General features: G+C 38.9%; 1 protein-coding gene across 2 annotated transcripts in view; it reads left to right on the top strand.

The window, feature by feature from the left end:
- The window catches only part of LOC106879926 (exocyst complex component 4), a 268,982-nt gene that overhangs the window by 211,733 nt on the left and 44,312 nt on the right, over positions 1–12,937 (top strand). For both annotated transcript variants that reach the window (XR_008265483.1, XM_052972782.1), the window contains exons 20-22: positions 2,387–2,597; positions 11,002–11,052; positions 11,838–11,869. Coding sequence is in view for 1 of the 2 variants with exons in the window: in XM_052972782.1 (XP_052828742.1) it covers positions 2,387–2,597; positions 11,002–11,052; positions 11,838–11,869 (294 nt within the window). In the remaining variant the exon portion in view is untranslated. The remainder of the gene's footprint in view (positions 1–2,386; positions 2,598–11,001; positions 11,053–11,837; positions 11,870–12,937) is intronic.

Below are 12,937 nucleotides of genomic sequence, written 5' to 3'. Positions count from 1 at the left end.
CATAAAAGACACCATTTCGAGTGTGGCCGTTTTCGTGCGGGTGACACGTAAAAGCACCCACTACACTCTCTGAGTGGTTGGCGTTAGGAAGGGCATCCAGCTGTAGAAACTCTGCCAAATTAGATTGGAGCCTGGTGTTGCCATCCGGTTTCACCAGTCCTCAGTCAAATCGTCCAACCCATGCTAGCATGGAAAGCGGACGTTAAACGATGATGATGATGAATCATGTACACTAACATTACACACCCATAATCTTTGCACATAGCCATCATATCTTTCATTTGGAGAGAGAAACCCTTTGTTGCCAACACAGAGAAAAGTCCCATGATCTTTTTCTGGTCTTTCACTGTTACCATCTCACTTAAATAACAGAAGGTTCTAGAGAACCTTCAAGGCATTTGAAAGAATTCCTATTATTATTAACTACTCCTGTGTATCTGCTATATATAAAGTTTTAGTATATCGTAGATGCTTTATACAGAGCAGTTTCTCTCTCTGCCTACTTGTGATGCTGCTACATCTCCTGTGCACTCATAGTTTTCATTCAGTACACAATGCAGAATTCCATTCCTACCTACTTTTTTTTTTTTTGCATAGTAGGGATGGAAAGAACTCTACTTCCCAGATGAAAGTACAGTACTGTTTTCTTTCTTGGCAGCTCAGAGTTTTGTTTTTGCTAGGTTTACTTAAAGATCTCTCAATTCTAGACTTTTATGTTTGGAATTTCTTTAATTCTTCAGCAATTCAAATACTCTTTTACTTGTTTCAGTCATTTGACTGCAGCTATGCTTGAGCACCGCCTTTAGTCGAGTAAATTGACCCCAGGACTTATTCTTTGGAAGCCTAGTACTTAGTCTATTGGCCTCTTTTGCTGAACCACTAAGTTACGGGGACGAAAACACACCAGCATCGGTTGTCAAGCAATGTTGGGGAGACAAACACAGACACACAAACATATACACACACATACATATATATATACATATATATACATATATACGACGGCCTTCCTTCAGTTTCCGTCTACCAAATCCACTCAAGGCTTTTGTCGGCCCAAGGCTATAGTAGAAGACACTTGCCCAAGGTGCCACGCAGTGGGAATGAACCCGGAACCATATGGTTGGTAAGCAAGCTACTTACCACACAGCCACTCCTATTCTATTTCCTTCCAAAACGGATTGACTAATTTACAGGACAAACAGTTTTTGATTGATATTGACTGATATATATATGCATGCATACACATTCAAATGTACGTACATTAATTAGTGTTTGTGCATGATGAGCAAAACAGCAATTTGCCAAGCAGAAATACCTAGCACTTTTCAGCTCTGGATCAGTTACCTCTGCTTTCGTCTATAAATTCAGTACCAGATCCTTGAATACAGTGCACCAGCTTGGTCACAGTCCAAAAACTGGAAGTAGTAAAAGAATAAAAGATTGTACATTAATTGATAAACCAGATGATTTATTATAATTATTTACTGATTAATAGACATTCTGGTAATAGAGTTACATGATATTCATTTTAGTGAAAATTATGAACTGAACTATTCATATAGCACTTCAGATATGTCTAGTTATGTTAGTTTGGATAAAACTTCATTGATATATTTTATTTGTGGTCAGATTGTCTTTATTGTGGGGCATGTTGTCATATGATTTATCACATTTTAAAGACACAATTGTATTTTTGATAGAAGACTTGCTTGATACACTGAGTAGGTGAGAATTATATAGAACTCTTTTGTTGAATCATATGGTTCCTATTTTAAAGGCAGTTGGATCCTTGCTGGTTTATATAGTTCCTATTTTAAAGGCATTTAGGACCTTGCTGACACATGTAGTCCCTATTTTAAAGGCAGAAGGACAGTAGGTACTTGATTACTACATTGATAAGCTCAAATCAATCTCCATATGTTAGAGGAATTTATTGAAGGAAATTTGGCTGGCATATTGAACAGATCAATGACTAGTTATATAAACTGTCTCTTGTTGGCTATTGTTCATATCAAAATTATCTGAGATTTTGAAATAGACTTACCTCTTATACTGAACAGATCTTTGAGAAACTCAGTTTCATTATGATACTTATTTGGCCTCACACGATCCTTGTTTGATCTCATGTAATCCCTATTACCCCTTGTGTGATCCCTGGTTGTTGAAAGTTTTGGCAAATATACGGAATATCAGATCAAGTAATCAAGTTTCTATTGATTAATGTCGTTTTTATTCAAGAGACAATAGGAAGATTATTGTAGATGGTATGGCTGTCACATTGTTTAGGTCTGGTAGTTACATAAAGGATACCCCACCTCCTTTTTTTTCCATTGCTGACACTCGTTTGAATTATTAATGAAATTGTTAAATTACTAAAATAACACAGGTCCCTTCCTAGCTGGAGAAGCCTACAGCCAACAGCTGGGCAAGAGCTGAACCTTATAGCATGCTCTGAGGAAGAAATGAGAGCACTCAACCTGAAAGAAGCAATGATTTTAATCAGTAATTTGTCGACAGCTGACTCTTTGATTCCACAGCAGGAGATCATAACTGATGTTACCCAAATGAGGACAGTAGCAAATGTCCATGAGAGTTTGGTAAGTATAACTTGTCCATATTTTCCCTAGGAGTAAAATCTTGGAAACCAATGTAGAAATTATGGATGCATAGAAACACCAATAATTATAGTAAAATCTCTTTTATTTTCTTTGTACAACCTGGCCCAAGTGATAAATGGCATATGCTCACTTCCAAAAGTTAATATTTACACAGGTTTGAATTGTGTCAAAAAAAAAATGGTGGGGGTAGTTTAGGCATATAGCAGAAGTAGTGATTTGTATGTGTTTTTGAGATGAAGGTTTTTTTGTGTCATGTGTGACTGGTGCAAAGTCCCTTCCAGATCTAGGGTAATGGGGTGGTTGAACAATACTGTTGAGCAAAGAAACAGGCCTGGGAGGCCTAGAAGAATGGAGGTAGCAGGGAGCTGTATCAGATAGCCAGAAGGAAAGCCAGGAGACAGGTATATATAGCCAAGGGAGAAGCAGAAAAGAAGTTTGCAAATGTACAGCAAGGTGAAGACCAAAGAACTGAAGTATTTTGGAATGCAAGACAGTGTGTGAAAGAAAATCGTAATGTCATAGGAGAGAAATGTGTCTGCATGGATGATGGTGCACTTGTGTTTAATGATTCTGCAAAGAAAGAGGCTTGGAGATGCCATTATGAAAGACTGCTGAATGTGGAGAATGAATGGGAGAGAGTCTGCCAAAGGTCGACCCAATTGAGGAACCAGCTACCCGAATCGACAGTACCCTGGTAGATAAAGCAATTAAGGACATGAAGACAGGGAAAGCACCTGGCCCATCAGGAATCACCACTGAGATGCTTAAAATATTGGGCGGTGTGGGTTATGGTCATGTCACCCACATCATAAATCAGGTAGTTCATGAAGGGATCATGCCCAATGACTGGTGTGGCAGCACCATAGTCAACAGCTACAAAGGTAAAGGTGATGCTTTAGATAGAAATAACTACAGGGGTATGAAAGTATTGGATCAGGTGATGAAAGTTATAGAGAGGGTCATAGCCCAACTAATTAGGGAGAGAGTTAGCCTAGATGAGATGTAGAAGCACCACTGATGCTATATTTCTGGTAAGGCAACTGCAGGAGAAATACCTAGCCAAAGATAAACCTTTGGCTTTTGTTGACTTGAAGAAAGCCTTTGACAGGGTCCCCTGATCCCTTATCTGGTGGTCAATGCAGAAACTAGGGATAGACAAATGGTTGGTAAGAGCCATACAAGCCCTGTACAGGGATGCTGTCAGGAAGGTGAGGGTTAGCAATAAGTATAATGAAGAATTCTGGGTAGAAGTAGGGGTTCATCGAGGAGCAGTCTTCAGTCCCCTCTTATTCATCATAGTCCTCCAGGCAATAACAGAGGAATTTGACAGGCTACCCCTGGGAGCTCCTCCATGCTGATAACCTTTCTTTTATAACCAGGTCACGACCAGAACTAGAGATGAAGTTTAGGGTGTGGAAGCAAGGTCTAAAATTGAAAGGCCTTAGAGTTAACCGAGCAAAAACCAAAGTCTTCGTAAGTAGGAAGGCAAACAAATCACAACTCGCTGCTGGATGGCCCTGCTCGATCTGTAAAAAAGATATAGGTAGAAACTCCATAAGATGTACCTGGTGTAAGCTACAGAAACTTAATAGGTGCAGCAATATCAGAGGAAGGTTAACCAAGAAGATAGTTTTTGTGTGTGGCAGATGCACAGGGAAAATAAACACCGAAAATGTACAGAAAACAGATTCCATTATATGCCAGGGGGAAAAAACTAGAAATAGTTGGTAGCTTCTGCTACCTAGGCAACCAAGTCTGTAGTGGGGGTGGATGTTCTGAGAGCGTAGCTGCTAGAATAAGAATAGCCTGGATGAAGTTCAGAGAGCTACTACCTCTACTGGCAACTAAGGGCCTCTCGCTCAGGGTGAAAAGTAGACTGTATGATGCATGTGTGTGAACTGCCATGCTACACAACAGTGAAACATGGGCCATGACTGCTGAGGACATGTGTAGGCTTTAAAACAATTAAGCTAGTTTGATCCACTGGATGTTTAATGTCAGTGTGCATACACAACAGAGTGTAAGCATCTTGAGAGAAAAGTTGGACATAAGAAGCATCAAATGTGGTGTTCAAGGAACCCATGGAAGAGGTAGACTCAGGAAGACATGGGATGAGGTGGTGAAGCATGATCTTTGAACATTGGGCCTCGCAGAGGCAATGACAACAGACTGAGACCTTTGGAGATATTCTGTGACTGAGAAGACCCAGCAAGTAAAGTGAGATCGCAGCCAAGTCAATGCCAGTGTTGCATGACTGGCCCATTTAAAAGTACCCTCGAAGTGTCAGGTGATATGATATGCTTGAGAAGACCTGTTGAGTCAAGTAAAATCGAAATCGTAGCCGTAGCCAGTACCGCCTGACTGGCTTCCATGCACCATCTGAATGATGGTGCACATACAAACATACACGCGCATACCTACAAAACCACTGCGTATATTGCAGTATTATCTGTATTACTATACAGCATAGTCTTCCGTGAGTGTGCACGTACATTCACATCAATTTAATTTTGCTTGTTTCCTTTTTTTATGCACCATCTGAATGTAGCTGATGCCAGTGCCCCTTGACTGGCTCCCATGCCGGTGGCACATAAAAGCACTATCCAAACATGGTTGATGCCAGTGCCCCCTACCTGGTTTCCTTGCTTGTGGCATGTAAAATGCACCATCCGAACGTGGTCAATGCCAGTGCCCCCTGACTGGTTCTCGTGCCGGCGGCACATAAAAAGCACCCACTATACTCTTAGATTGGTTGGCATTAGGAAGGGCATCCAGCTGTAGAAACATTGCCAGATCAGATTGGAGCCTGACGCAGCCCACTGGCTTGCCAGACCTCAGTCAAACTGTCCAACCCATGCCAGCATGGAATGCAGACATTAAACAATGATGATGATGATGATGAAATAAACTCACAAGAAGATATTTATTTTAACCAACCAGAGGTACACCTAGTTCAAACAACAACAACCACAGACCCCAATATTCAATTTATTCATTATAATAAATTAAATTCAAATATCTTATAATTAAAGAAATTATATATAATTAGAACTAAAAGAAGTAAATAAAATATATAATGATTAACTCACTAAATTAAAATAATAGAATTAATAATAATATTTAACTAATATCAATATCTTCAAAATTTACTAAACCAATTAGATTTCCATATTACAGGTTTTTATATTAAACCATTACTTAATTACAATCTTATCCATGGTATTTTCATACAATTTACTTAGTACAAATAATTTGTATATAATGTGACTTCAAACTGCAGGCACAAAGGATTCCAAGAAATAAACCAGTTTGGAAAAGAAAGATCTAGAAGCTTAAGGATCCTTTACATAGTCAGAGGTTTGAGGACTTCCTAACTGAAGCATTTGCTGAGAAATGGGAGGAGTTACAGACTTGCAATTTAGAGAATAACTGGAAGCTCCTATGAGGCAAGTTACTGAGAGCCACGGACCAAATTTGTGGGTGGTGCAAAGTCCCAACCAGACCTAGGGTGACATGTTGGTGGAACAATGTAGTTGATAGGGCCATTAGAGTAAAGAAGCAGGCTTGGAAGGACTGGAAGTGTGGTGGTAGTAAGGAGCTATATCAGGCAGCTAGAAGCAGATATACTTAGCCAGGAGTGAAGCAGAAAGGAAGAAGTTTGCCAATGTTCTGCAGCATGAGGACCAGTGGCTTGAAGTGTTTCGGTTTGCAAGACAGTGTGCCAGGAAAAATTGTGATGTTGTGAGAGGGAAGTATGTTCACATGGATGATGCTTCACTTGCAGTTAGTGATTCTGCAAAGAGAGTGCCACTATGAAAGGCTACTAAATGTAGAGAACTTATGGGAGAAGAAGAGTCTGCCTTGATCCAACAGAGGGACCAACAATCTGAATAGACAGTAGCATTGTAGGCAAAGTTATGAAGGATATGAAGACAGGGAGAGCCCCCAGCCCATCAGGAATAACCACTGAGATACTCAAAATATCTGGCAGTGTGGGTTACAATCTAGTCACCCGTATAGTTAAGCAGGTAGTACATGAAGGAGTCATACCCAATGATTGATGTAGCAGCACCATAGTCAACTGCTACAAAGGCAAAGGTGTTGCCTTAGAAATAATTACAGAGGTATCAAATATTATTGGGTCAGGTGATTAAAGTTACAGAGAGGATCATAGCCCAACTAATTAGGGAGAGAATTAGTCTAGTTTGGTTTTGTGCCAGGTAGAAGCACCACTGATACTATATTTCTGGCAAGGCAGCTGCAGATATACATAGCCAACGATAAACCTCTGTACTTGGCTTTTGTTGACATGGAGAAAGCCTTTGACAGTGTCCCTGATCCCTTATCTGGTGATCAATGTGGAAACTAGGGATAGATGACTAGTTGGTGAGAGCTGTACAGGGATGCAGTCAGGAAGGCGAGGGTTAGCAATGAGTATAGCGATGAATTCAGGGTACAAGTAGGGGTTTGTCAAGGATGAGTCCTAAGCCTCCTCTTAGTTCATAATGCTCCTCCATGTAATAACAGAGGAATTTAAGACAGGCTGACTCTGGGAGCTTCTCTATGCTGATGACCTTACTCTTATAGCTGAATCACTACCAGAGCTAGAGAAGAAATTCCAAGTGTGGAAGAAAGGTCTAGAACCAAAGGACCTTAGAGTTAACCTAGCAAAAACTAAAGTTTTCATTAGTAGGAAGGCAGGCAGATCACAAATGTCTTGCTTGATCTGTAGAAAAAGCGTAGATAGAAATTCCATAAGATATACCCACTGCAAGTTATGGACACATAAGAAGTGCAGCAATATCAAAGGAAGATTAACTGGGAAAATAGTTTTTGTGTGTGGAAGGTGCACAGGTACAATAAACACTAAAACATCAAATACCAGTGGAGTGAGCTAGACATAGTTGGTAGCTTCCATTATCTAAGAAACCAAGTCAATCGCAGAGGTCGATGCTCTGAGAGCATAGCTGTGAGAATAAGAATAAGCTGGACAAAGTTCAGATAGCTCCTATCTTTGTTTCTTTGCTCTACAGTCTTGTTCCACTACCACATTACCCTAGGTCGGGAAGGGACTTTGCACCAGCCACAGATTTGGTCTGTGGTGCTCAGCAAGCTGTCTCGCAAGAATTCCCAGTTACCTTCTATGTCACAAGTCTGTAGCTCCTCCTCCCTCTCATCAAATTTCTCGGTAAAGATATCCCTAAATCTCTGACTATGTGAAGGGTTCTTAAGCTTCCAAGTCCTTCTTTTCCAGATTGGTCTGCTTCTTGGCATCTTTCTGGGCTTAAGTCTAAAGTCACTAATAACTGGTCTATGCTGGTGGGGTACATTCCTCACCAGGCAGGGTCTTTGTATTTAAAAGCAACCATACATCCTGCTGTCTGGTGAGAATGAAATCAATCTGGCTAGCAGAATCACCTGATTGATAGGTTATCAGGTGGCTGGCTTGCTTCCTGAAGTTAGTGTTGTAGATTGATAGGTTATTTGCATCACAGAACTCTAGGAGCCTAGTTCCCACTTTATTTTGGGAGCCAATTCCATGGCCCCCATGTACACCATGGAAGGTACCAGGTTGCCATCCGACATGCCCATTAAAATTTCCAGCCACAAAGATGAGATCATTGTCACTCACCTTTGAGGTAGCCTGCAGAAAAATATCATAAAAGTGATCCTTCTGTTTATTTGGTAGGCACACTTGTAGGGTGTAGACAGAGATAATTGTAGCTATACTATTGTGCAAGACTAGCCTGAGTCTATTGCACACCCTGACTATCTCTATGACCTTATCCACCCATTTCTCTGCAAGAAGTATGCCCATACCCCCTACTCCCAGAAGAGTTTATACCTACTCACTTTATAATTACTGCCATCACTTCAGGATTTTACTTCACAATCCTACAAATAATAGAAGCATCATTCTCTATTTCAGACAGGGTCTATGGATCAATATTCTTCATAGCCACAGGTTTTCATGTCCTCCACATTATTGGATAAACATTCCTTTTAACATGTTTAGTACAAATTATAATAAATCATTTCTCCTCCATTCACTACTCTGAATTTTAAGCTGCAGCTTGATACTGACACTTTTAGATGTCAATTGCTTTATTTCTTCAAAAGGAAAAGGATACAAGACTTGATATGATGTAAGAACATTTTAAACTAGGAAAAGTAATGTCCTTATTCACTAGACCATGTCCGTAGTCAGAAACAAGACATCTGATGACAGTTTGAAATTAAACTGATTGAAACAGTGTGTTTGTTTATATGTATCTTTTTCATCATCATTATTTAATGTCCATGCTAGCATAGGTTGGATGGTTGAACGGGAGCTGGTGAGCCACAGAACTGCACCAATTTCCAGCATATGCTTTGGCATGGTTTCTACAGCTGGATGCTCTTCCTAACACCATCCACTTTGCAGAGTGTACTCGGTGCCTTTTTTTGTGGCACCATCACTCATGAGGCAACTGAGTAACTCATAAGACAAAACCCCTCAAACTGAGTGGGAGTATAGAATTGAGAGAGGTGGCTTTATTCCAGGTGTTCAAAGTATGATAAAGGGACTGGAACAAGTATCTTGTTGTACAGGAGATACATGGCTTCCCCAGATGGAAAGAGAAAAAGAGGTGGTGAGGATATTTCTTCAGAGTACAAGGTGAATATAAGAGAAAGAACAAGGATAGCAGATCAGAAGTGACAGTGGGTAGATAAGTTTGCAAAAGTGTGACAGGTGGTTATAGATGGGGATAGAGGTGGGCGCAGTGAATGGGATATACAGGTTGAGGCGCGGTCACTGGTGAATATCTATTTGTGGGGGATGTGAAGGGAATAGGAGTGGATCAGGGAAGAGGAAGGATAAGTGACAGTAATAGGTAAGCAATGTCAAGTGTAAGAGATTAAAAGGTATCAGTGCCATAGTTAAAAGAACAATGGAGATATGGGTGTTAGAAAATAAGTTGTGGAGGAAGACTTGACAAGACTTCATTTTTGCTGGGATGGACAGGGATTCTCAAGCATAGCATATCATTAATCATCTTTCTCATCTCCAACATTTCACTATTTCATCTCACTACGTCTTCCACATGTTCGGTCCACATTTAGCAACTGGCAGTTCTTTATGCAGCTGTCCTCATCTATTGAAATTACATGACCATACCAATGCAGTCTTCTCTCTTGCACACCACATCTGATACCTCTTATGTCCACTTTTTCCCTCAACACATTTGTACTTTGTGGTACATGCAGTTGAACATACAGTGGAGCATGCTGGCTTCATTTCTTTTCTTGTTTTTGCATGACCTCTGCATCTTTGGCCCAAATTTCACAACCATGTATCATTGCTGTTTACACACAAGCATCATAGAGTCTACCATTCACTCTGAGAGAGATTTCTTTTGTTACCATTTCTTTTAATATGTGTAGTATGAATTATAATAAATCATTTCTCCTCCACTAAGCACTTTGAATTTGAAGTTAATAATTCTCTGAACTTTCTCCAGCCAGTTCTTATTTTAGCAATTATTCTATGACTCCATTACACCTCTTATGTTGTCCACAGTTTGCACTGACTACACAATTATGGAATTTCTGTCTACACCTTTTCTACATATCAGGCAGGGTCATTTACCTGAAGGGGTCAGAGTTTGTATCCTGTCTATTTTCTTGTTTGCTAGAATTTTGGTCTTTGCTGAATTAACTTTAAGCTTTTGAATTAACTTTAGTTTTTGCTTTCACATCTGGTTGCATTGTATAATACTGAGCATACATATTAATGCAAACATGTTCACATAATATCTTACCTACTGAAATATTTATTATATGAAGAAGGTTGCAAAACAGCTATAATCATGGAAGTCATGTAGTTAAATAAATCTGTCTTCACCCTCATATCTCCTGACTAAAGCTATATATATATATATACACACACACACACACACACACACACACATATTGCTAATATACACTCTAAAGATATCTAAATATACTATCTAAACAAGGATCTTACTGGCAGCAGGTATTTTGTTTGGTTCAAGATAAGACATGACAGTTGTTTAGGTTTTGGGTAACTCGAAAATCAGTAGTTGTCTGTCTATATGTTATTTGTGCATGCATGTGTGTGTGTGTGTGTGTGTGTGTGTGTGTATATGTATGTATGCATGCATGCATGTACATGTGTGTATGTGTCTGTATAAGTATCTGTGTGTTTATGTCTGTCTGAATGTTATGTCTGTCTCTATGTATGAATGTCTTTGTGTTTCTATCTGGCATTTTTCTATCTGTTGGTATCTGTCTCTTAGTCTGTTTTGTGTATATAGGCCAAACAGGTAGACAGGGACAAAATGAGAGAAAAATATGGTAACAAGTTTTATTCTCCTTACAGGAATGGTTTGCTCACTGTCGGACACCATCCACCCAAACAAACAATGACCCAGTGAGTAATTTGATACAGCACTATATTTATCTTACTTTATTTTTCGTTACATCATTTCCACAAATGAGACACAAAAGTTGTGAGGTCAAGATTCAATCAAGTAGTCATGCATTCAGTTCTGACTACTTGATATTGTGTTGTGCCTTAAAGCAAAGTTTGAAGCTTTGCTTTCTCTGGTTTGCCTGACTGAACAAAAATAAGTTCTATTGCAGTCAAGAGGTTATTAGTATTAATGCTCTAGTTATTAAACCATCACACCAATGTTAGTAGTGAAAAATGGACATGAAAACAATTTATAGAAAAAATAGACCAATGTGATAACTTTTTGCTCATCTTTATAAATGTAGCAGCCTAATAAACTCACTACTGCCTCTAAAACAAGAAGTTCATGTCAGTATGGGAGTTTATGTATAGTTTCTCAGGCATCTTTTAACAAACTCACTGCTGTTTTTTAAAACAATGAGTACATGAGACAGTGAGAGAAAGCTTCTATGTAGCATGCAAATCTTCAAACTCCCTTCTGTATTTAAAATAGGGCTGCATATCTTAAATCTTATATTGTGAGAACAAGATGACCAAGTCTAGAAAAACACTGACCAGGTCCTTTGTTCCAGCAAGTAACATAGTACCATACATCAAGTTACTTGCTAGACAACACTGAACTTTTTTTCATATTCCACCAGTTTCATCATAACAGAATTCTACCCATACATGCAGGTTTACCCACATTTAACTGCCTTTGTACTCTTATTCAAATGTTGGTTGACAGCATTTCTCTTTTGCAGAACATTCCGCCAGTGTCTGAGAAAACCCTGTCGTAAGTATTTGGTGTGGAGGAAAGAAGAGACCAAATAATGTGAAATAACAACTATCTCTCCCATCCTCCCTTTCTGTCCCTCCCTCTCTCCTCACTTCCCTCCCTATCACTTCTTCCTTCTCCCTCTTCCCTCTCCTTCCCACTTTCTATTATTCTGATAGATCCACAACACTAATTTTTGCTCTTCAGATTTAATAGCTATTATGGTAATGGCCATGCTGGGGTACCACTTTCAGTATTATGGGGTGAATTTTGTTTCTGTTTTTTATTAGCGTTTGATATTGCCGATTGCTATCTATATATATAAAGATGAGAATGTGTGTCTGTGTGTCTGTCTGTGTGAATCCCTAAAACTTGAGAACTACACAACCAATTTCATTCAAATTTTACACATGCCTTACTTAGGGTCCAGGTAGTGTTTTAGGCCAAAAATTTTTTTATTTCTTGCCTAGTGTAAGCCCAGTGCAATATCACATCCCCACTATTGCAGTATTACGTGTCAAAAGTGAAACAATAACATCTCTCTATTCTAATGTCAGACAGTTTCACTTTAATACTGAAACTATTAAAGTGAAACTTATCTCACATATATACAGGCATACATACATAAATGCGATCGACAAACTTTTATTCCCTACAAACTGAATTTTTAAAAAATCTTTTTTCACACATTTACTTACTACCATATATATATATATATATATACACGGAGAATACACACTCATACATACATACATACACATACATACAAATAAACACATACATACAAATACCTGTCCATCTTTTTCAAATACGATCGACTCTTTATTAAAACACATTTACTTTTCCCTACAAACTGAGGTTTTCCAATACAAACTGTGAGTTTTTGGAAAATCTTTTCTCACACATTTACTTGCTACCATATATATACACAGAGAATACACACTCATACATACATACATACGTACAAATACACCCATACATACAAATAAACACATACATACAAATACCTGTCAGTCTTTTCCTAATACGATCAACAGTCAAACATTCCCTACAAACTGTGAGTTTCTTGAAAATCTTTTTTAAAAC

Source organism: Octopus bimaculoides, chromosome 14 (genome assembly GCF_001194135.2).
Source record: "Octopus bimaculoides isolate UCB-OBI-ISO-001 chromosome 14, ASM119413v2, whole genome shotgun sequence".
In the NCBI taxonomy this organism is placed as follows: Eukaryota; Metazoa; Mollusca; class Cephalopoda; order Octopoda; family Octopodidae; genus Octopus; species Octopus bimaculoides.
This window is presented reverse-complemented; position numbering and strand designations above follow the sequence as displayed.